General features: G+C 33.1%; 3 protein-coding genes across 8 annotated transcripts; 2 read left to right on the forward strand and 1 right to left on the reverse strand.

Annotated features, from left to right (window-relative positions):
• Nucleotides 1–558: 558 nt before the first annotated feature.
• LOC117209006 (proton-coupled amino acid transporter-like protein pathetic) lies at nt 559–17855 on the forward strand. Of its 3 annotated transcripts, none has more exons than XM_033450556.1 (10): nt 559–829; nt 13799–13848; nt 13934–14010; nt 14183–14281; nt 14503–14653; nt 14727–14848; nt 14962–15320; nt 15378–15561; nt 16264–16427; nt 16535–17855. In XM_033450556.1, exons 2-10 carry the CDS (start codon nt 13846–13848, stop codon nt 16774–16776), a joined length of 1401 nt encoding a protein of 466 aa, XP_033306447.1. In that variant the 5' UTR covers nt 559–829; nt 13799–13845; the 3' UTR covers nt 16777–17855. The 3 variants fall into 3 exon arrangements, with proteins under 3 accessions (XP_033306447.1, XP_033306448.1, XP_033306449.1); XM_033450557.1 differs by lacking the exon at nt 559–829 and adding an exon at nt 2839–2858; XM_033450558.1 differs by lacking the exon at nt 559–829 and adding an exon at nt 7707–7728.
• On the reverse strand, nt 16517–19021 carry LOC117209007 (DNA-directed RNA polymerases I, II, and III subunit RPABC5). Its single transcript, XM_033450559.1, has 4 exons — nt 18825–19021; nt 18496–18751; nt 18079–18191; nt 16517–16683 (listed from the first exon to the last, which is right to left on the reverse strand). The coding sequence occupies exons 2-3, from the start codon at nt 18588–18590 to the stop codon at nt 18083–18085; spliced, it is 204 nt and encodes a 67-aa protein (XP_033306450.1). The 5' UTR covers nt 18591–18751; nt 18825–19021; the 3' UTR covers nt 16517–16683; nt 18079–18082.
• A 1109-nt stretch (nt 19022–20130) lies between these two features.
• On the forward strand, nt 20131–24518 carry LOC117209089 (PAN2-PAN3 deadenylation complex subunit PAN3). 4 transcript variants are annotated; one of them, XM_033450692.1, is made up of 10 exons: nt 20131–20530; nt 21163–21389; nt 21540–21623; nt 21717–21797; nt 21882–22257; nt 22346–22462; nt 22548–22787; nt 22876–23158; nt 23428–23782; nt 23927–24518. In XM_033450692.1, exons 2-10 carry the CDS (start codon nt 21312–21314, stop codon nt 24041–24043), a joined length of 1731 nt encoding a protein of 576 aa, XP_033306583.1. In that variant the 5' UTR covers nt 20131–20530; nt 21163–21311; the 3' UTR covers nt 24044–24518. The 4 variants fall into 4 exon arrangements, with proteins under 4 accessions (XP_033306583.1, XP_033306581.1, XP_033306580.1 ...); XM_033450690.1 differs by having other exon boundaries at nt 20131–20540; nt 21540–21797; XM_033450689.1 differs by having other exon boundaries at nt 21540–21797.
• The last annotated feature ends 735 nt before the right edge of the window (nt 24519–25253 follow it).

The following is a 25253-nucleotide window of genomic DNA, read 5'->3' on the forward strand; positions in this document are numbered from 1 at the left end:
CATTTTGATCGTTTAAATCGCATCGCTTTATTTGCCTGTATATCTGTACGTAACTGCAGACACCGCCGGCCAGGATTTCATCATGCAGTCCTTACCACGTGTTCGGCGAACTAACTTAACACAAAAACCACACCTCTAATTGCAAATATTAATCTAGATAGATAAATTATTTCAAGCCACAGATAAGTCGATTAAATAAAAAGAACAAAAATAATATTTTTTTAGATGACGAAAAAATAATATGTATCGATATAGAAAATTTGAAATAATAACAGTATAAACATTTCATACCCACAGAATCCATTCAATAAATATATACATATCTAAATATTTATTATTTATTCTCACACACTCTCTTTTACTACTAACATTGAACTTCGATACCAGAAAAAGAGAATTAATTGCAATATTCGTGTAGTTAATTATTCTGGTATGATTTTAAAGATTATGGATAAACCGAAATTGGACCATTGATCATTACATAGGACGTTCGACCTCTAGCGGTTGCCTGATGAAACGCAGTGGACGCTCTTCCGCGGACAAAAACTTTCAGTTTATTCTCGTTTATTCTTGTCTGGACAGCACGGCACTCTCTTTCAGTCGGTGTTTCGCGGTAGAATACTGTGGTCGTGTGGCACGAGTACGAGCCACACTCGTGTAGTGTACACTGTACAGTGGCGTATTTGTGTTGTAATAAATTCACTGATCCACTGTACTGAACCGCTGTTTGCCAGAAATGAAGTAACATTGGATTACGAGATCGGTCCTTACGAGCCACGTTCATCTTTATACACCTTAAAATCACCGAATAACTTTTGTGTCCCTAACGGTAGGTATGCATGTACACTCCATTTACATTTGAAACCCATTATTACACTATCGCTCCCTCTATCGCTATTTAAAAGCTAATATACTCGATTTAAATTACAAAACATACGACGACCGATGATCAAAGTTCTTTGATCATCAATTCAAATTGATCGATTTCCAAATTAAGCTCTTGCGCGAAAATATTTAATATTTATGTGATCGACGATAATTAATCGCGATCAGTATGGATTTTATTATAGTGAATCATGATCAATACAAATTTCATTCCATATTCTGAAATTCATTGGCACGCTCCGAACTAGTTAAGCCATTAAGCAAGAGAGGTTTCTCAAATATGGGTAGTATATTTTTGTACCTAAATCTAAGAAGTTACGTCAATCTGGATAGTACACACATTTACAATTCTACTGGTTCTCTTTATTTTTCTGTTAAATTCCCACCCGTCAGCATACGTACATTTTGGAAGATTTAACGCACGCGCATCGAACCAGCTGCATTCGACTATTTATTGTAAATCCTTAACCTATACCTTTCTATACAGTATACGAAATTCAAAGAAATGAACGGCATTTTAATACAGTGAAATTTTATTCCCTCTTATTTTACATCTTACCTTCCGAGCTCTTTGTGAGTTTTATGTTCGTATAAACTTATCGATTAAATAATTTTAAATGACTTAAGATTAGATTCAAAGGTTATTGATGTATCGTTAAAAAAAATGCGATTCATCTTAATTCAGAAGACTAAATGTTAGTTTTGTAATAGCTACCGTTGAACGAAATCTATTCTCGATTACCGATAACATCCTAATGGCAAGTTCATGAGTATGGAAACTCTTCTTTTTAATATTACATTAATAAAGTATAATAAAAAATAACATAGAATTTGAAAATTTAAAGAACGATGATTTATAAATATAACGGTTGTTATAATGCATAAGCTATAAACTTTACAAGGTGTTTCATCACTACAGCCACGCCGCGACCAGCACGTGGTGTTAAGTTTGTGTAGACACGACTTGTATGGCTCGTGATAGCAGTCCCATCGCACGGTAGCTACGTATGATGTAACTTCGGGTCGATATTTCGGACCTGCGCATCGAAACTCCCATTCTCTGTACAGGCGAATTCGTTCGTTACCCTTTCACCACACGGAAATCGATTTTTCTTCTAACTAATTTACACTTTTTATCGCGACAGTATGTTATTATGCTGTATGCTTATCTATACATAACACGTCAACATCAACCCAATAATTGATGAACTCATTGATATGTGACTCTATAATATGGTTGAAAAATCATCTCTGATTTCCATTTTATCGCTTTGCCATTCGAAAAAACAATGGCTTAAGGAATTGTTTGTAATAAAGGTAACTGTTATAATGAATTGCATCATGTTAACACAGTCAATTGAACAAACTGTTATAGACTCAATTAATTTTTTTTATCAAATATGTAACATTCGAAAAAGTTGGCGACGAATTGGAACAATCGTGTGTATAAATAGACAGATAAAAGAGTATTGTTATTATAATTATATTTATAACTAAATTTTTAAATGTATATTCAAATCATCTATCAGAAAGCGAATCCATTGTAGCTAATGTATTTTTATTTTAGATTTTATGTTCTTTCATTGACTAGTTTTTATGATAATATTCTGCAATATTCTACATATGCACGTACATTGTGTACATTAATGGATATTTTTCGCGACCATTTTGATATTTCCTACATACCAACATTTTTATATTTTTTGTGAATTAAATGAAATCTTACTTATTATTCAAATTGTAACCTTTCAGTATATCTACAGTATAACTAACGAAAAACGCAAAAGAATTATAAAATTTTCAATTTTTTACGTTGCCTATTATAGTACTGCCAAATAATATGGGTTGTACCAGAAAGGGGCAGAGACATATTTCTTGGAACGTAAGGAGACTCTGGCCAATCCTGTTTCAAAGTAGTATGAAAGGGTTTTAGTCGACTTTGTCCATGCAACGATAAGTTCTTGGAACGAAAGGTATTTGGCGTTCTTAACCTAATAGGGAGAGCTCCCCTGTGTGAATGACATCGCTGTGTGACCGAACGGAGAGGTCTTCCTTTTTGACTTCGGTAACGCGTTTTCTTTTTTTTTTTTTGCTGTTATTATCAGTTATTGTTTACCTGGAATTGTTCCCAATTAATTGTGCCACTTTTTCTGCTTTTATAAAGTACAGTATATAATAAAATACACCAATTTAGTGGTGTCAAAATTAATTAAGAAGTTACACTATCAGTTATGACTAAATAAAATTATAGTCGAACGATATCACACTGTAAAAAGATATTAAAATGCATTATGTATTTTTAATTTCACGTTCAAGTCGTGTTATTTATCTTTAGTCATCTTCAATGTTTTTAATTTTACCTACATTCTTTTATACTTTTAATATATACTTCTAATTTGGTGTTTTGTATAAACAATATGTGAAATCGTTAAACAAAATCATTACCGCAAAGTAGAATTGACCACTTGAGTAATTTTTAGACTTCTTTGTTTTTTAAGTAGTGAACATTAGTCCTCGATATTTGGAAAAATGCGCGGTAGTCAGCGTATAAGTTGGCTTGTCCGAGCGCGGTGGACAGCGTATAGCTCGCTGTGGCGCGCGCGGTTGGCTAAGTGTTAATAATAATTTCCTTGAATTGTAAGAGAAATTTTAAAGGTTCAGTAGAATTTGATTCGAAGAAAATCTGTAGTAGAAAAGTAAATCTAAAAAAATAAAGTTTCTAGGAATAATTCCAAAGTATGTATCCAAATACATAAATGTAGCATGAGCATCAAGCTCCCTGAACTCGAAAGGAAACCGGTCGAAGGTGAAACTATTCAAGAATCTTTATGTAGTATAAATAATTTTATTAACCTTGTAGTTCCGTACCAACTTTATCATACATATGTATCTATCTAACATGTAACTGTAACGAGATTGACTTTCCTTGTTACATGTCTATAGTCTATCGGTGGGTGCTTAAAGGTCATGTGGAGGTCAACTTTGTTTTTTGAACAGAATTATATATTTTTTAGTACGTTAATCGGTGCAGATTCAGATTCTCTATAGGAGATTAATAGCTTACCTATGTCAAACAATTATTAATTTAGTAGATATTTCAACTTTTAATCGTAAAACTTGTCGTATGAAAGACAAGGAAAATAAATACAAAAGTAGTACCTTACGTCTTTCCTTTTCTATGATAAGTATTTTTTCTTTTTTTTTTTTATTTGGATGAATTTTACAATCAATTCTCATTGAAAATTACGAGTAAAATATGATAAGTTATGTGAAAAAGTTGTCAGTAGAATTTTCTCTTAAGGGAATACACAACGTCACATTATTTACTTCTGCTACGATGCTTGTGTTACATGACATAAGCTTCGTCCACTAACAACCGTTATTTATCCTCCCACCTCCATCTGCATAAAGTACGACTCATGACATCATTGTCCATTGACTTTTACGCCTTTTTTTGTCAATTCGATAATGTTACAGCGATGATAACTTAATTTGTTTTAATGTTCCGTCGTAAAATTCGGATTTTACTTAGCGTCTATCATACACATATTTAGTATCTATTATACGCGTATTGCCGTATGAAGCCGGCATAAGGTTGCGATTTACTCAAGCAATTATTGTTAGATGACAACGGTCTAAGGATAGGATGAATAAAATCGACCACCCGCAGTGATTAATTGTTCTATTCGAAATGCTTTCTTCTCCTTTATTACTCTTGAAAAGATCAATTCTACGAACCGGTCATAGAGATAAACCTTGACATCTACACAACGAACTAGAAAACGTAGTCTCGAGGTGACCTAGTTTTCAAATGCGTTCAGCAACTTCGATACAGGTGACTATACTATCGAACACGTGTTTTTCACTAATACAACGATGCTATTGAAATGTAATGATTAATGAAATAAACACGAAAAAGAATTTTAAATGCTACAGTACAAAATTTGTTAAATAATATTTCCCTCTCATATAATGTGTATTTTATTCACGTTACAAGTAATTATCGAGTCGTTCTTCATCTAAGATTTATTAAAATATTGCAAATCGCAAAATTTTTGGTCTAAATGTGTCTTTCCGAGAGTATTTTGAATCTCTAAAGTCAAAAATCAGGGTCATTTTTCACGATAAGTAACGGTTTTAAAAATTCGTCCTCACGAACATTTGACAAATGTCTTAACATTAGAAATTCGCGCGAAAAACGATTCACATTTTGCTTCAACAACCTTGAAAGTCCGTATGAAACGTCATTCTAACCGAATATATTATCGTACGGATATTATAGCAGAACTTTTATCTGTTTCAAATATATCTCGTATGACGTTTAATTTCCTTCCTTTCTTGTTATTGTCAATCTCGTAGTAATCGCTATATAAAAGCAAGAAGATCATGACTTATAACTTTATATTATATTGGAAGTACTAGTAGTTCTGAAAAATTGCTTCATCATGTTTTCACGAAAGAAAAACAAACGTGTAAAAATACATAGGTAATAGTTAGAATTTACATGGAAATAACAATTCTGAGGATGATTCTTTTGCTTATTTGGCTAATCCTATGCGTGAGTGAGAGCGAAGATTCTCTAAATTTAAACGCTAACTCTAAATAATTCTCTAAAAGTAAAGAAAGACTAAAACGAAAACTCTATTGATCGACCCCCTCTCCAATTATAAACTGGACCTTTCAAAGGTCAAAAATCGTTGATTTATTTATACAATGATTATAGAGAAAAATACATAAAATGCCGAATCATTCCGATAAGTTTATAAACTTGTGATCATTCGATCGATACTTGCAACATTTATTAAATTTTTCAAACAACTATTACAGGTTGCTGAATGACATTGCTAAAAAAAGTTTGCAAGTAAACATTGTCGGCGTATAATCTGCTAAAACCGTGAATCATGCGTACTTACTGGCGTTTTGAAATTGAACAGAAGATATGAATAATTATACGATATTACTAATAGACAAAAATATCTTCATTGACTAGTTTCTATCTTTACATAATCTTTTTGTGATCTTCTAAAATTGCATTATATCTGAAATACTTGATAATAGAAATCTGAGATTTGCATTTTGTTTAATGAAGTGATTTAAAAGATAGTACAAATTCGATCGCTTGCATTGATTTCATTTGTTACGTTCATTTAACATTTAACATACAATTAAGCCAAAATGAATCACGATTAATTATCTGAGGTTTAATATGTAGAACTCTATTTAATTGCAGAAGCGAACAAGTATATTCACGTAGAATATGTTTTTCACTAAGTACATAGATCCATGGCGGCGAAGTTCAACAAAACAATTATATCTTTATACAACTATGACGACAAAGAACTATCGTACCATAAATCATTGTAAATATTATCGTTGCGACTTGATTTGACAGAGTAGGAGTGAAGCATGGGGTCACTAACATTAACCTTATCTTTTTATTTACATGCATTATACATACGAATCAGACAAAGTTTCTTTTTCGTGATTTTCCATTCCACGTGATTTCTATCTTCTACGCCGAATCTATTTCCGAAACATTTCTTTCTTTTGCTTTTTTTATACACATACATGGTTGATCGGTAATCTGATAATAACATTAACTGTAAAATTGACCACAATGAACGAGAGGTTAACTCTGAAAGTTGAACGACCTAATTTTCCATGTAACACTCGCCCCTGTAATTGTCGCCTTAACAAGGATAGATTAAAGATTAATTAATTTCAATGTGAATAGCTAGGACTGTCGGCACAATTAATATCGTAGTTCTCTTATCTGATTTTACGTCGTTCGTTGTCAGTATATTTGTTGAAACGTTATAAAAATGGGGAACGAACTGTTAGGGAAGAAAAAATTGCGATAGATGATCTGGAAATGCACTATCGAGTTTAAGTGCACAGTAATTACATAATTTTTCTTTTATTTCGTCTATTCACACAAGTGTGCAGTTTCTATTCGACGAAATAGCGATGACTGCATCGCAACCGCAACTAGTTTCATGCATAAGCGACAACAAATTGTCGTGTCATATTTATTTTGTTCTCTTATCAGATGGTGTCACTTTATTGTATAATAACACTTAAGCTATAACCTTATATGCAACATTGTAGGGTTTGCTATAGATACCGATTATCGTACAGCATATAAATGAAACCAAAATATTCTCGCATAATTGCCGTGACTCGAACCTATCAGCACAAAAATTCCAATTACATTCTCAAAAGGAATTCTGTGATTTTATTCATTTTAATCATTTCCCTATTCAACAGACGAATAAAAAACGTAATATTCACTATGAATATGAATTATTATATAACATATAAAGAGAGCAGTCGAGGTATAAGATCGAAAAATTCATTTATAAAAGAAAGAATTCATTAAATTTCTAATTTTAAATAGTGGAACATACTTGAGAAATTCTAACGTATAAAAATAGCAATCAATATATAGGATCAGGAGATTTATAAAAACTAAAATAAATTTCTAATTTTAAATACTAGGATGTACCTGGAAATTGTTCAGCGCCGTGTTTCAATTACTCTTATAACCTTAAATTATGAAATTCTATAATATTGTGCGGCCAAGTGCTTTTAGTCATCTTTCTGTAACTTGAAAAACTCTTTCATTCCGACGCAGCTCCTAATCGTAGACAAATGATTTTTGTTAGAGATTCAAGCAGTATACTGTATTTTAATTAGCACCTCTGCGACGGCGCGATTGTGATACCGTATTGTCAATGTGGCGCCTCGTAAGGCGTCTTTGGATGCAGCCGCACAATCGTATACTTAGAACCTCTAACCACGTGTATAACAATTTTCGCAACGTCATGTCGACTATCCTGTTCCGTAAGTTACAATTTTCTCTCCTCTTGTTTTCTGAGAATCGTTGACGCGTAGAAAGAAATTTACATAAATTGGGCTTTATTATCGCCACGAGGAACGTAAAAATTAATCTCAAATATAGATACGTCTTACGTGGCAATCAAAATTACATGTCTAAATGAAACATTTCCAAATTTAAGACACACATTTGAAGCCAATATTTCAAGCATAAAGTGATTTGCACTTCCCACGTAATAGCGATATCTAATTTTTGGCACAATGCAACGTCATTTTTTTAAATGCATCGCGAATAAAAATATAAACAAACACGGGATTAAATTATTAAATACAGTGAACGCTTGAATGGTAATAATAATGGTACTCCGTGTAATAAAAGAGTATGTACTACTGACATATAAACTGTCTCGGAATATAAATGTGTAATTTACGCGCAATTTGACCAGATGTCGTGAGTCAAAGTTGTTCTACCGGTTTCTCGGTTATCTTGCAATGAATGATCAATGGCGAATGAGATTTCAATCTGCATTGACAATGAGTAACACGAAAGTGTAGGTTGTTAAAATTAATATGTCATTACTGTACTCCAATTCGAAATATTTTTTTTCTTTCTTAATATATACATATGTACCTAATTTAGTATTTATTGGAATCTCTTTATGTCTCGGATTACTTTGAAACCTTATTTATATTATACATATAAATTGTTTAATTACATATATAATAATAAAATATTATATATAAATTACATAAAATATATATACTCACACTATATATTCAAATTTGTACATATATTCAAATATATGTACAAATATATTTACAAATTAAAAATTATTTTTTTATCGAATCTACAGTAAAAATTATTATAGAATCACGAATACTCATATATATATATATATATGTCGGAGATGAAAGAACACCGGAGCCTTTGGAATTTTGGTTAATCCCGCAACATTGTAACCTAGAGTCTACTATAGCTGTAATTAAACAATTAGTAGTTATTCAATCCGATTGTAATTGTTCGAGAGTTGTGATAATGAGCTTGGGCTCGAGGCGACAGCCAGTCGCCGAACGTAGCCGCGGTCACGGGATGAACGCTTTGTCTAACAAAGGCATGGAATAATTCTATAACTATTCTATAGCTATAGCTCAGACCCTATTCTTCGAGTAAAATGATTGCCAGATGTCGATACGTCTCCGCAGTACATGTTCGGCTAGCCCGAGGGCCCGTCATAAATCTTAAGATTTAGTCAACTAAAGTCCTTCAAACAGACAAACAGTCTTTGTCCCAACTACGGGAAGATAGGGGAGACCTATTTTTCAACGAGCGGCGTCTCCCACTAGCAACTTTCCCTCGAAGGCGGCCAGCATCTTTTTCTAACCACCGGTATGGAGATTGACCAATTAGCAGCAACGCCAATTTCCCTTACTTTCTAAACGAAGGCTTTTCTCGACGAATCCGATGATCTCGTGTCCTTAGACACACTCCAATATAGTTTTCCTCTGTGGCACCATCGGGACGGGAAAGTCATTCCCGCTCGCGATCTCATCGATGAAAAAGAGTAACCCCTTACGACCAGGGAACATTACGCATCCGACTTAGATTTTGTGAATACGTTCATCTATCATCCCGTCGACCGCGGATTCGTTATTGAACCCAGAATCATTGTCATTAGTTTCTCGAGTACCTAACTACCACGGTTACTTGTCCGGTTCTATAATAATCGTATTTGCACTAGTCGATGTCTTCTCTATTGCATAGCGACAACGTGTAACCCAAACGAAGATTCGTTTCACGCCCCTAACCCTAATTCTAATGTAAACCCGACATATATATATATATATATATATATATATATATATATATATATATATATATATGTTTCTTCGACCAATCGCGGGGAGACGTAATCGCAAGGAGAGACGTCAACGGGGGTCGTAAATCCCCGTTACGATTATAACAATCGACACCACGAATTGATCGATCCCCTGATTTCCGTTGAGATAATAGGGGTGATTGAGGTTGTATAACCCTGTGATTCACAGAATTATAAATTATATGTTTCCAGCACTTAGATTACACTGACGGAGAGAAATAAGTAATTAACAACTTGTCGCACGAAGCTAAGATAGATATGTGCGTTAGAGCAGGGCTCTTATAACTGGATTCAATGTATTAGTGGACGTAGCACTATGAGATATTTAGGAGAGGAAATGTATGCTCGACAATACCGAGACCGACTCTCGCGTTATGCTTAGACTGCCCCGCTGGGCATTAGCGTATACTGAGTAGTTGACTTTTCCAACGATGTAGAAGAAGTGAAGCTGAGTGACGATGCTGTGTCCGAGGAAAGCTAAGGATGGGTGTGTCTAGCGCACGGGACCGATGTTATTTAGGAGAGTGAGGGAATAGGCTTCGTTTTTAATTGGTTAAACGAAGGGTCTTAACTGCCCTCGACAGAAAGTGGTTAGTGGGAGGAAAGTTGCAGCGTGCGTGAGAAAAACCAACTTTCCCTTGTCCAGCCGTGGTAGACAATAGTGTTTAGAAATTCCTCGGAACCAGATGTTTGTTTTGTTTAAAGGACCTTTGCAGGCAAGTGACTCGGGTTTATGACGGATGCTTAAGGCTATTGAGGGTACGCCGTACGGAAGAGCGGACATCTAGTGTCCGTCTGGCCCGCGGTGTGTGACCTGGGCCAGGTAGAGAGTCGCCCGGCGTAACAATATGTATGAGTCTAAATAAATCTAGATTCGATAAAACAATAATAGGATCATTGTCATTAGTTTCTCGAGTACCTAACTACCACGGTTACTTGTCCGGTTCTATAATAATCGTATTTGCACTAGTCAATGTCTTCTCTATTGCATAGCGACAACGTGTAACCCAAACGAAGATTCGTTTCATGCCCCTAACCCTAATTCTAATGTAAACCCGACATATATATATATATATATATATATATATATATATATATATATATATATATGAGTCTAAATGAATCTAGATTCGATAAAAAAATAATTTTACAATCGTACATATATTAGAATATATATTTGAATATATATATTGTGGGTATATAAATAACTTACTACGAATTTCATTTAAATCGAAATTTTACGGCCTAAAAGGCCTAAGTATGACTAACAAGAGATAGAAGTGAACAAATAATGAGCGAAACTGTAAGTAAATTGCTTTGAAAAGGTGTTTACAAGTGTTCAAACACAATAGGTGGCCCAAAAGCATGTAGTCGCAAGGGACTACTTAAAGCTTTTATTGAGGTACAAGATTAAGGCTCCTCAATAACGTTCGACCGTTTGGAAACTTAGCTCTGGTGTCCTATTGCACCTATTGTCTTAGACCCTCTATTGTGTAAACCCTTTTCTTCTAAACGTAGAAACACTCCCTTTGTTTGTACCAGCAGTTACCAACCAGCCTGTATATATTCAAATATATGTACAAATACAAAATTATTTCTTGTCGAATCGTAAATACGAGGTGACTGAGAGATTTAGGTAATGGTCCCCAACTATTTTTAGACCCGACGCGCGCATCCGTTAGTGGTCACCGTATTACAAATTGCCAACGGTTCTATATTTTTGAGGACAATGTCCGATGTTACGTCAAGGATGATCGATAAATGCTATTCTCAATGAAACACTTTTCTACGGTTTCACTCGCCAGCATTCTGTCCTGATGCATTTCACTTGCAAATGTCACTACGTATCAACAATTTCCTTTTCTTTATTATTATTCATCTTAGAGTCATGGAGAGACCTGTAAATATTATATCATAATTATAGAAGAGGAATTTTGAAATAAACAACATTGCGTAAAATTAGACCGAAATAAACGTTTAAGATTACTTAATAGCTATTCTGATATCTGGGACTTTTAGTTAATTTCTTATATTATTATCTATTATTATAATTTATAATTGTAACTGTAATTGGAAAAAAAGTGAATAAGTTTTTATTTTTCGGAGAAGTAATCTTATATATTTGAAGATCGTAAAGTAAGACACAGTACAAATATAATATAACATTAGGATTCTAGTAGAAAAAAATTAAGCAATTTACTTTATGAGGAACGGTCTTTATTGAATTTCTAAGAAAGAATTTGCATGCTACAATAATATTAGCGAACAAAGGAGTCTTTCATCCGTTGGCCTTTTTAAACAACGTAATTATACACATTTAAATCATTCAATTGTGATGCATTCAAAAGAATTCATCTGAATAGGTTTAAACGATCGGTATTACTCAATTTATTTCGGTATCAGAAAATACTGCTTATGCTGAAAAGCCCGTTATTTTGTTTTCTACAACTCTGTTAAAAGATTTTCTTTGTGCCATCGATTACTCATGTAGAAAACATTTTGGTCAATCACTGCCACACAACATTATCTAACTTGATTAATCTACTGATTATATGTATTTTAATTCGCACGTACTTACATCAATATGTACGATAATTTCAAATATTTCGAAAGTTTGGAGTTCTTAATTTTAAAGTGATTTAAAGATTTAAAAAGCCTAATTTCAAAATTATTAAGTATTATTTAAGTATCTTTAAATATCTTTGAGCCCTTGTCAACCTTTTGTTATCTATAAACCTTAAATTTCGCAAGAACCTTGCTATTGCCCGAGAATTTTTAATTTACTTTTAGTATAGCGATATGATAGTAAAGTAATATACTTTTAGTATATACTCACATTAAATACTATATACATTTATATTTTATTATTATTAAAAGTATTAATAAATTAAAAAATTTATTAATATTATTTGAATATTTGCTAGTTTAGTTTGAATTCTTATAATATCACGAAGACAATTGTTGATATTGTATCAGGTAACATTCGCGCGTTTATGTTAATTTTCCATACCAGCCACCCACGGTTATGCATTTCCGCGTATTTACACCATTAATACACTTAGAAACGCAAGGCCGAGGTCTTGAAAATAAATACTGTTTCTACATGATGTTTTACGTAATAATACTTCGATTCTACGTAGATCAACTCATTTTAGAGTTGCAATATGATAAAAATAATTTCATAGTAATTTATAATCTCCCTTGTTTAAACAAGGAAAAGTGGGTTTTTCCCATGTTCGACGGCCACTGGTGGCAGACGCACATGATAGATCTATATTTCATGTATCAATGAAACTATTTTTATATGTTTTATACTGCATTAATGTCGTCACACCATTGTAGTAACGATGGTAATAATACAAAATTTGTAACTATTGACATTTGTTCAAATTATATATCTCTGCTAATCTTGGTGCACCGGTCACCGGTGATCCCCGTGGCATTCAACGTGTTAATTTCAATCAGGTGCCACAAATTTCCTATGCAACGATTTACAAAGAGAAACAAATATGTATTCTATACCAGATATTTAACTTTTACGATATCAGTAGCTCTCCAAATATTGTCAACGATTATTCTGCTGATAAAGTCTTATTTCGAGCTAGACTTATACTAGCGTATACTGAGGTTCGACTTCAAAAAGCTTTTACGGAAACACGTTTTTCATTTTATCTAATATAGTAGTACCATATGTACTATAAATGCTATAATATGATCGCGTTATTTATATATAATTCCTATCAATTGTACTATCAATACCGATCAACGATAATAATATCCTAAAAAAAAAAAACAAAGAATTTTATTATTATGATTTAACGAATTAATGATAACAATTTCCATCGAGTCAAAACGTATAATCAATTGCACTGTTTTGATGTAAATCGAGTAAAAGGCGTGGGCTGTAAAGAAGAAGAATACCGATAGTCGGTCGCGTATGCATAACTTTGCATTGTAAATCAAATAATAATTAGTTTGTAAACTTATGATAGTAGTATTATTTCACTTTCCATCGTTTAACTCTAATTCACGAGTGTGGAAAATTGTTTGTGCAAATAAACGCGATATATACATTAATTTGTTTTAAAACCAGCTTATGTTTTTTAAATTTACACTATTTTAAATGTACACTCGTGATATTGTAATATGTGCTACTGTATGTTGATATCTTTTTGTAATATTAATTTCGTTTGTTGCAGATAACGTACAATAATCAAACCAAGATATACACGTACAAGCATTCACAATGGCAAGTATCAATGAAAATACATTATTTTATAAAAGAAAATGAGTTGTTATTTAGAATTTTATTATATAATGACCGTCTTTTACAGGAATACAAAGCGCCGACAGAAATGGACACCTTCCTGCCCCAAGATGGGTCTAATGCGAAGGATGGTGTATTGTCCAAGTAAGAATTTACTATATATTTACATAGTTTCGACTTATTCACAGGTTCAGATTCATTGCCTATTAGCTAAAGAAATCGTATTAACAAAAATATCATCGTGAAACACAACAATCTTGTTGATTCGCTAAGCAAAAATGTTAAACAAAGTAGAATTTATTCATATTTATTGCAGATACAAAGTGCAAGTCGCTCCACGAGATATTGAGGTCGGACAGGGTGATGGAAAAAGCTTCGACCCCTTCAATGAACGAAAAGTTGATAACCCGACGACGTAAGTCGCGATACGGCAATTGATATAAAAATATATAATTAACTGATGTTCTTAACTTTTATGTTAGATACTCAGGGTTATTATATTATTTGTGATGTTTAATCAAAAATAAGTAATATCTATGTTATATAATGTTAAACAGTATGAAAGTTAAATGCACTGTAAGTGACACATTTATACCAAAATAATTGCAGCAATAATAGTCCGTAATTTCCTTTCAGGGACGGTGACACATTAACGCATTTGTTAAAAGCTGCCCTTGGAACGGGTATATTATCCATGCCAATTGCTTTCAAGAATGCTGGACTTGTCGTTGGTGTATTTGCCACAATTCTGGTGGCGTTCGTATGCACACATTGCGCCTATATTTTGGTACATAAATACCAATGATATTGAACACAATAACCGAAGCAATAAACTAAGTTACGATTCATTAATATTTTAGGTAAAATGTGCACATGTTCTATATTACAAAACGAGGCGTACAGAAATGAGCTTTGCCGATGTAGCAGAAGTAGCGTTTGCCACGGGACCACAATGGGGGAGAAAATTTTCAAAACCGATCAGGTAAGATATCATGACAATAATATACAATATTTATATTTATGAAATAAAGTTTAAAAATATCTAAGGAATCGTGTTTTCAATAGGATAATAACCACATAATATGTTATTTACAGATACCTTATACAGATCAGTTTATTCACAACGTATTTTGGTACCTGTAGTGTGTACACAGTGATCGTTGCTGCAAACTTTGATCAGATCAATAAGTATTATTATGGGGAATCGGAATTCGATATCCGGTACATGGCAGCCACTTTAATGATTCCAATGGTACTGCTCAGTTGGGTACCAAATCTGAAATATCTTGCACCTGTTTCCATGGTAGCCAATATATTCATGGGATCAGGTTTAGGAATAACGTTTTATTACTTAGTTACGGATATGCCATCTATCAGCTCTGTACCTTTATTCGCGCCCATTCAAGACTTCCCGCGATTCTTCAGCATTACTATCTTTGCAATGGAAGCAATAGGTATTATTCGACTATTTAAAGGAATATTGATGTTTTACTAAGAGACTGACGTTATAGGAGTTGTAATGCCACTGGAGAATAATATGAAAACACCCCAACATTTTATCGGAATTTGCGGTGTTCTCAATAAGGGAATGTCCGGGGTTACGTTCATCTACATTTTACTTGGATTCTTGGGATACGCGAGATATCAGGACCAAACTTTAGGCAGTATCACATTAAATCTACCAACGGAAGAAGTGTAAGGATCACAATAAAATTAACCCTTTGCGGACGGGTGTCGGTATATAACCGCCCCCGAATCTGCTCATCGTTCCGGATCGGTTCACCTTATTTTGAAATGGCTGGCATACGTCTATTCTCCTGGGCGATAATGTAATGCGTATTTACGTATGGGTATAATAAACTAAACAGTATTATGTTTTCGATGAAAGAAAATTATAGATCTTTAGAAATTTTATCTTCCGTTTAACGTAAACTCGCGATGTAAGACAATGGTCGAGTCAAAATGAATTTCATTGGCATTACCAGACGAATCAACAAACTTTTTATATGTTTTATGTATTTTTTATAATACCTTATACACGATGCTTAAAATATCCAGAAAGGACATGTTGGATAGTAATAGTAGTGATGACGAGCATTATGAACTTGACAAGATAGGAGACGACGATAGTGCTTCAGGCAGTAAAAACGAATTCCGTTCAACAACGAATCGGCTCAGATGTTTCAATATTTCTAGTAATAGTGACAACGATGATGAACTAAATATTGATGAAAATAATACAAGCCTCGACAATGAATAACGCAAACATTCAACGTGTATATATTCTCAACTGCGCGCGCCGATACCTCTCGTCCACAGCGACGCTCGCTCGTCGAACAGCCCCGTCCGCAAAGGGCTAAGTTTGCGTTGACTATATATTATATCTTTTTTCTCTAGAGCGGCTCAAATCGTGAAGATATTAATAGCTCTTGCCGTTTATTGCACATTTGGACTACAGTTTTACGTTTGCCTGGACATTGCATGGAATAGTATAAAACATCGATTTCACGAAAGGACAGCAGTAAATTATATTTTAAGAACAGCTATGGCCATAGGAGCAGGTGTGTATTTTAATTTATAACCAAATTTTCGCTATAACATTTATTTCAAATTCATAAATGTAATTTCAGTATTCTAGAAATTTAAGAAATCTGTTTATATGTTTTAGTTTTATTGGCTGTGACCGTACCAACTATCGAACCCTTTATTGGACTAATTGGTGCATTTTGTTTTTCAATATTAGGACTTTTAATTCCTGTGTTCGTCGAAACCGTCACTTATTGGGACGTTGGTTTTGGACCCGGAAATTGGGTAGCACTGAAAAACGTAATCATATGTATCATTGGGCTTATGGCTCTAATATTTGGATCTCGAAGTGCATTAATGCAAATCGCAGAACTTTACAGTTAAGAAAAATTGGTTTCATATACATAGATTTATAAATATTCCAATATTCCAAACTCCAAAAACGTTTGGAAGCCATTTAACAGGTTTTAATGCAATACATTTCTGATAATTTAATTATTTTATGATGACAATCAAGAAAATCAAATAGGATATAAATTGAAGATATCAATTTATTTTGTAAGATACGTATAATCAGAAGTTTGGTAAAATTTATATCAGAAATTTAGATGCGATCATATTATGCTTACAAGACATGTCCTAGTATTTTAGTAAGATAGAATGAATTCTAACCAACGTAACTTCGGTTGTTGTGCAAATGAGAATTCAATGAATCGAAATTAAATTCTTTTAAGAATGAGAAATTGGAAAACTAACATTCGATATAGTTCAAATAATATCTACGCACAAACAATTTATATTATAAAATGAGAACTATTAGGGGAGGTTATATGAGAAGATTTAATCGTTAATAAGTGACTAATTTGAAAATATATCTAGTAACTTACTCTGTTCCTAAAACATAATATATACTATATATATTCTATTTAATTCGTGAAGATACTAGACTGAGAGAAGTTAACAGTATTCGTAAGAAATATTTTACATCGGAGCAATACGTTGTAATTAATTTTGATTGATATTATTTATTTAACAAATTGGAATTTTTTACTTTATTATAATGATAAATTACGTTTGAACATCTTTTTATATTCTGCACATATAACTGTACCCTATTTGAAACATATTATAAAGAATTTTAAAAAATTTTAGCTACAATTAAGATCTATAAAAATTGTTAATACATAGAGAAGTATGTTTGCGTGTTGTTAGTCTTATAAATTAACAATCAAATCTTAAAGTATAACCTTCATTTTTCTTCCTAAATTTAATAGCATGTATTATTGTAATAATTCAAACATTTGTAAACAAGCCATAACATGTTTCATGTATGTGATTCACAGTGCAGCAAATGTTTCATTCTACTGTGTTGCATTTAATACAAATGTACATTTAAAAGAAAGCAAAATCCTTCCGAAGCAATTTTTGCTTATCGAACTTGTTATAAATCAATTGACTTTTTATACAGTTGTTGGAAATTTCTATATATTCCTGGTGAAAAAGAAATAATGAAGTGATTACAATATTTAAATACAAACCATTTTACAATATCTTTTGAATTTTTTATTCTACCTTGTCATCATACATTTCCTAAGAAATATTTCTGTATAAATAACAATATCCTATTATATAATTGGTAATTTGTATCTTAATATTTAAAGTGAAATGAGAGAATTTTTACTTCACATTTTTATTTTTCTAATGGTGCGTAATTCAAAAGCTTCTCAATTAAATCTACGTGTCCAAGAAGCATTCTACGGCAGCAGTATCGTTTTAAACCCAATGCATCGAGAGCATCACTGTAACATATATTATATGGTTACATATAGAAGATAGCAGCACATAGACAATATTTTGATGTACTCATTATTAACAAAAATAGTTAAAAATCTCATTTCATTCATTAGAATGAAACAAATTAACAAAAATAGTTAAAAATCTCATTTCATTCATTAGAATCTCTATACCGTGAAGGTTAGAGTTCCTATTAGTACAAACACAGTATATAAATTACGTTATTTACATTATAGTATATCTAATTTATGCCGTATTTCACTCATTTAATTTGTTTTCACAGTTTGTTATGACAATGTATATACTTACCCTTCAGTGTATTCTGCCTGTAACAAACCAAGATAAGCTTCCCATTTATTACCGATCACTTTTCCACACGTAAAACAACGTACAGGTATAATCATCGTGTTTTTAATTTGATTAAGCAGTCGGATTTTTTAGTTTCAAAGTGATATTCTCGTTGATAAACGTAAATTCCACTTGCTCAATAATATCGTTCGTTCAGATTGCGATACGATTGAAACACTTAGTCTAACATTTGAAACAGTGTTGCCAGCACAACTACCTAAACAAAAGCACAATTAGATAGATAATCCGAAAAAATAACAGTACCAAGGAAAGCCCGTTACATTTATTACTTTATTGCTATTGTAGAGATTTAACCCAAATTTATATTACAATGGCTACTGTCTTGTAGTAAACAATATAACGGAAGTAAAATCGTATTTCGAATTCGAAAATCTCTTTAAATGGTTCTCATTAACAACGTCTTAAGCACACACAATAAAATGACCCTCATTAAGACCGTAATAAAACCTGTCTAAACCTGCAAAATCCAACTATGGGGAACAGCAGGTAATTCCAACATTGAAATACTTCAACGCTTTCCATTATAAACGCACCCTGGTACGTGACCAACGAACTAATACATCGCGACCTCAAGATACCAACAGTCAAAAAGGAAATAGCAAAATATAGCGACAGATATAACAAAAGAGTCAACAAACATCGAAACCCCCTAATTATTGGACTACTTGATACGTCGGACCAGATCCGCAGGCTGAAGAGACACTACCCGCCAGACCTAAACGCTAGATTTAATTAGTTATTTAAATTAAGTAATATTTACTTATTTACAACATTTACTTAAAAATTATACTTATCTATAATAAGTATTAACTTATTATAAATATTTAGCCATGTCACTGCACCGCACCAGAAAAAATTACTGAAAATTCTCAATGCGAGAATTGATTGTAAATTTTAATAAATAAAATAAAAAATTAACAACGTATTATATAAATTTAAAAATCATCCAAAAATATTGCAAATAATTTACTCGTATTGATACTAGATGCTTTAAACAAAATTTTATTTTTTCCTTTACATTATATAATTTTCGCTACAATTTTGCTACAAATTCTATATTTCAGTTGTCAGTAGATCTAGTTTTTCTAAAATCATACTTCTCAATGTTCCATGGAAGCATAACAATATTTTGTCTACAAAAAGAATAAAAACATAAAATCTATTGATACAGATCGATCATATATATTACAATGTACAATAATTAGTACCCTAGTGTATAATTTTTCCTATTTCGAAATACAATTTGACATATACAGTGTATCGCAACAATCGTGGTATAATCAGCAATAGGGTAATTCTATGTGAAAAAGTCGAAAATATAGAATAGAATTCTTTTATATAATTCTTAGTTTTCAAAAAATCGAATTTGAAATGAAATCACCTAAAATTAGTACAGTATGACATTTATTAAGAAAATAATACAGAAATAAGAATAAGTGATAAAGAATAACAGTATATGTAATTAGTAAGAGGGTTCGAAAAGGTAAATATACAGGTACGTGACTCGCGCGCCCGGAGACAAGCTGTGGTAGAGAGACAGCTGCTCCGATCGAAGGATATGAATAGAGGGGATGGAAGGCAGAGAGGGAGAAAGAGAAAAATAGGAGGCCGGAGCAAAGGGAGAGCACCATAAACATACAAGTTTCGGATTGGTTCTGCTTTCTCCTTTGTCTCCGGAATGTTATATACGATCAGGCTGCTTCAAAACCATCACTTCACAGTTGTATTTCGTTGAGTGCGTTTACAGTTCCGTTTCGGAAACCGGAGACATCAGAATTTTGGCGCCGTACCACCGACGCGATATCAGTGACAGTGTAAATGGTTATGTTGCCGTGCTTACTTGCCATACGCGTTTTATCGTACACGTAGCCGTATTAGATCGTTTTCAGTATCTTTATTGCACAATCGTACGGACTTTTGATCGAAATTGTGTTCACGAGTGAATACCTCCCATCAGCAATAACGTGGAATCAAGGTTATATCCTGTGCGTCTTTTTCACTCGTATTGTCAAAATCAGCTGCCATTGCTATAGCATGCGATTCTACTTGTTCTTTTCGGTTTTCCTTCTTTTTTCTTGGCTCGAGCTGTGCTCATCGTTCCCGAAATTTCATTCAGGATTTACGATTTGTTGTTATGTTTAGTCGTACTGAGTCATACGCGGCAAGTTGATACTTTCGTTTATAACGAGCAGTATATTTTACATCGAATTTATGCATCACCGATTTGACGAACACAAGCAGATACCGGAGTAAATTTCGAGTAGTGTAAATAAAATTAAATCGGTTTTCTGTAATTTCTAAGTAGATGGTAGCTGCTTTGGACATATTATACTTATTTGTTTAATAATTTTTGTCTTTTTTTTTTAAATAGTAATAGAAGATAGTAATGTTTTTAACTTTGAATTTTGTCACATGAGAACAAATGAACTAATTTTTTGACAAAGCATACATAATTATTTGAACTTTATATATATATTATAGTTTATACTATTATTGAATAGCTATTGTTACAAAATGATATTGAATCATAGTTGGAGTAATACGTAAAATACGTAATTGTAAGTTTACTTTTTATTTCTATTTGTGTATTTATAAAATGTGTTGCAGGTTTTGGAGATTGATGTTATATTGTGCATCTGTGTAACACGGAAATATAATCACACATAAAGTACATTTGTTCATTCCTGTTGAAAGAAAAATACAGACAATAGAAGTGAGGGTTAAGTGTGATAGTAAATGCAGTGGTTGAGGAAGAGATGGACCCATCGATGTTTGTTCCATTCACTCCTCAAACAAACGGCGTCCCATTGGAATCCAAGCTTGCTACCTACATGGTAATTATTTGCAATTTATTTGAAAAAACTCCTAATAAAGATATTGTTTTATGTTATATTATACTATTATATATATATACACAAGATATCCATTAATAAGTTATAGAAAAGATACACATTAATATAATTTTATTATATATTTTTGAACAGAATCGTCAAAATTCAGCGATAGCTTTAGGCACTACAGTTGTTACGAAACATCTGTCAAACCTTTCTCTGGATTCACAGAAAAAGGTAACTGCCAGCCCAGAATTTGTACCTGGAAGAGCTCTTACTGGTAGTAATAATAATTCTCCGAACCTTTTCAATAATTCTTATCACTCACAGGAGAATGTGGGTGGTACTACATATTTCTACCTTGGGAATGCAGCAGCTGATGCTGTTGGAACTGAGGAAGGAACTGAAACTGTAAGTAGCTGTAGAAATTCAGAAAAGCTTTTCGTTACTTCTGCTCAATTGATTAACGAATTAATTAATATCTTTTGTGTCTAGATTGGAAATGTAGGAGCAGGTCAGATAGGCTATGTCTATCCAGGTACACCTGCGCACCTCCAACCAGTAAAACCTACAAAACCTGTGTCATCTAATAGTTCTTCAGCTCCCTCAACCCCTCCCCCTCAAGCAGCCTCCGGTTTTTTTGTCAGTGACAGTTTGAGAATGGATATTGTCCAAAAAAATGCTTTAACGTTAGCACAACCTGATGTAGTACGATTTCCCGACCTACCAAACGAGGTAGATAATTATCATGAGTTGTGTCCATTGGAACCAATTCACAAACCTGCTTCAACGATGCTGGGATATCAGACTTCTACGTACAAAGCTACCAGCATTAAAAGCGGTACACGTTACTGTCTGCGACGTGTACATGGTGAATATCTCTATAACCTTATGAACTATTTAATACCATGTAAGAGGTACGGAACTGGTAATGAAATAAGCATTTATTATGTTTTTAGATTTCAGACTTGCTAATACAAAGTGTATGATGCTGGTAGATATGTGGAAGCGAATATCACATACAAATTTAGTGCAGTTAAGAGAAGTTTTTACCACCAAGGCTTTTGGTGACCATTGTATGTATTAACGTCTTAAAACGAAATTGATAAATGTACTTCTATGAAAATCTTCTTTTATGAAAATGTACTTTTATTATTTCAGCCATGGTATTTGTTTACGATTATCATCCGGGGTCAGAAACCCTATTAAATAAGCATTTTTCATCTACCGAGGTAAATGGTTATACGGATCCATTTTCCTCGGACCCTAATGCTCCTCGTCCTTATAGTCATACGAAGAATACAATTTTGAGACAACAGCATAGTAGTATGCTATCAGAAAGCGTCATATGGAGCTATATTATTCAGTTAACTGCCGCACTCCGTGTTGTACACGCTGCTGGTTTGTATCTATCAATTACATTACCTTACATCTTATTTGTTTATTGTCTAGATAATTAAGTAATTTTTTTTATTTTGATGATTTATAGGTTTGGCATACAGATGTTTAGATCCTACAAAAGTGTTACTTACATCACAAACAAGACTACGTTTAAGTTGTGTAGCTATACCAGATGTTGTTACTTTTGATGGAAATGCAGCGAATCCACTTTCGCTTATAGCACACTATCAGCAAGAAGATTTAATCGCCTTAGGAAAGTTGGTGTTGGCATTAGCATGTCGCAGTCTCCTTTCCGTCCATCGCGACAACATGCAAGCCTCCCTCGAGCTCGTCGCACGTTCCTACTCTGCGGATCTTCGAAACCTTATTCTGTTAGTATACATTTTATCTTTCTCATAGATTCTTTTTACTCATTAACCTCTAACATGATGAAAGCAGTACATTTCTTCATCAATTTAACATTTCATTGTTTAACTTGATTTATTTATAATCATCTTGAAGTAATACCTTTTATGAGAGACAGATTTTATTATAAAATTGACACTTTTGATAAAGAAAAAAGAGGTGACACATCTTATGTTACCTAATGCATCTATGTTCGTGTTAATGTATGTTCTCATAAACGAATATAATTTTATAGGTATTTACTTTCGAATCAAGCACGAAGAAGTGTAACAGATCTCATGCCGATGATTGGAGCACGATTTTATACACAATTAGATGCAGCTCAGCTTAAATCTGATATATTGGAGAATGAACTTGCCAAGGAATTAGAAAATGGAAGATTATTTAAATTACTAGTAAAGTTGAGTACTATTAACGAAAGACCCGACCTTAATATGGAACCTACGTGGGCAGAGACGGGCGACCGATACATGCTCAAATTGTTTAGAGATTATGTCTTCCATCAGGTAGCAGCTGATGGAAGACCTTGGTTGGATATGGCACATGTTATATCTTGTTTAAATAAGTTGGATTCTGGCTCACAAGATAAGGTATATTTTTTCTTTCCAAAATCGTATTTTTTTTTTTGTTTTGTTTTTAAAAGAAACTTCAATTTCTTTAGTAATATACAAAATATTCAAATAATTAAAAATCGTTCAACATGTACTTTAAAATGTATTTTTCTAATTTCATAGGTATGTTTGATGTCACGAGATGAACAGAGTATATTAGTAGTAAGTTATGCAGAACTACGACAATGCTTAGAGACCTCATTTGGAGAGCTGGTACAATCCACAAAAGAAGTTGTTTAGATCCGTGCCACATTTTTTCTTGGTTGACCAGATAATACATACTCTAAACTGCAAATGTGATATCACGATTGTATGTTATTTTAATCTTTATGAAGACATAGAGTAAGATTTAATCTAAGAATTAAGTTTGGCGATAAGAATAATAGTACGTGAACCAGTTTGTAAGCATGATTACAAGGTTGATTGAAGGATTATATGCAAAATACATTCTGGTATTTGAATGTAATATATGTATGTGTGTAAGCAGTATGATGGTGCAAATCAGAAAGCGTCTGATCTTATTGTGAAAGCTATTACGGTAGCATACAAACAAACAAAAGATTGTACACAACGTAAAGATGTAATGAATTCTTAAGATGTTTTGTGCGTGAATACACCTAAGCACAATCAGTGTATAGGATAGATCTTAGTTTTTAGGATACAACTGATAAGCATTAATTTTGAAATAAATGTTTATTTTTGAAAGCAATCTTAATCGATCCTGTGTAGTTATTTCAAAGTGACATGCCATTAAAAGTCCACGATATTTCTCTGTAATAATATATTTTAAGCATCAATAATTATAAACGATGGTATTTGATACTCGCAGAAATCTGGTATTTCGTTTGTTCCAGTTTATCCAGCTGGCAATCTGTAGATTCGGTTCTTGAACTGTCCTATCTCCATCCCCTGCCTCTCTCCGCCTCTGTTCGACTGCTGTCCGCAATCACTCAAACTTGATCTCATTTCCTTCGCACAATTGCACGACCGCAGCACGGGCAGACTTTTGCATACACGCACACTCTCTCAATAGTATCATGCACATGGTTGCCGCTAGCGATTTATTCGTGAAATGCAACCTTAAACCAGAACTTATGCATGTATTTTTCAACGGTACACAAGTTCAGGGGTAATACCTATATATATTTTAAACAACAATTTTCCTATATATAACTTGTTGTAACGAACGAAAATTGCGTAATTATATGATTACAATGTGTCACATTATTCCTCATTTCTAATGCTCCGTATCGACGCCCATGCATTTATCCTACGTACGTCCTGTGGTTCGAATAAGTGTTTAACTTATATGTGCATGTATGGCTGACCATGGAGTCGAAATAAAAGGCATATTAGACATCTGTTTCTGTCCAAGACACGTCAACTGACTCGGCTGAACCCGTCGTTCTACACCTAATTGTCTTAATGCCGACGTGATTTACTCCCCCGT

Source organism: Bombus bifarius, unplaced genomic scaffold (assembly GCF_011952205.1).
Source record: "Bombus bifarius isolate JDL3187 unplaced genomic scaffold, Bbif_JDL3187 scf7180000008165, whole genome shotgun sequence".
Classification (NCBI taxonomy): domain Eukaryota; kingdom Metazoa; phylum Arthropoda; class Insecta; order Hymenoptera; family Apidae; genus Bombus; species Bombus bifarius.

What these genes read in the sequence shown, in the direction of transcription:
- LOC117209006 (XM_033450556.1), top strand. An exon ending in AAAGTTGATAACCCGACGAC is followed by an intron (nt 14,282 to 14,502) that starts GTAAGTCGCGAT and finishes ATTTCCTTTCAG; the next exon opens with GGACGGTGACACATTAACGC. An exon ending in CTTTGCAATGGAAGCAATAG is followed by an intron (nt 15,321 to 15,377) that starts GTATTATTCGAC and finishes CTGACGTTATAG; the next exon opens with GAGTTGTAATGCCACTGGAG.
- LOC117209007 (XM_033450559.1), bottom strand. Translation starts at nt 18,590, where the DNA reads ATGATTATACCTGTACGTTGTTTTACGTGTGGAAAAGTGATCGGTAAT. An exon ending in CAGGCAGAATACACTGAAGG is followed by an intron (nt 18,192 to 18,495) that starts GTAAGTATATAC and finishes TATATGTTACAG; the next exon opens with TGATGCTCTCGATGCATTGG.
- LOC117209089 (XM_033450690.1), top strand. Translation starts at nt 21,312, where the DNA reads ATGGACCCATCGATGTTTGTTCCATTCACTCCTCAAACAAACGGCGTC. An exon ending in CTGTCTGCGACGTGTACATG is followed by an intron (nt 22,258 to 22,345) that starts GTGAATATCTCT and finishes TTATGTTTTTAG; the next exon opens with ATTTCAGACTTGCTAATACA. An exon ending in CCGTGTTGTACACGCTGCTG is followed by an intron (nt 22,788 to 22,875) that starts GTTTGTATCTAT and finishes GATGATTTATAG; the next exon opens with GTTTGGCATACAGATGTTTA.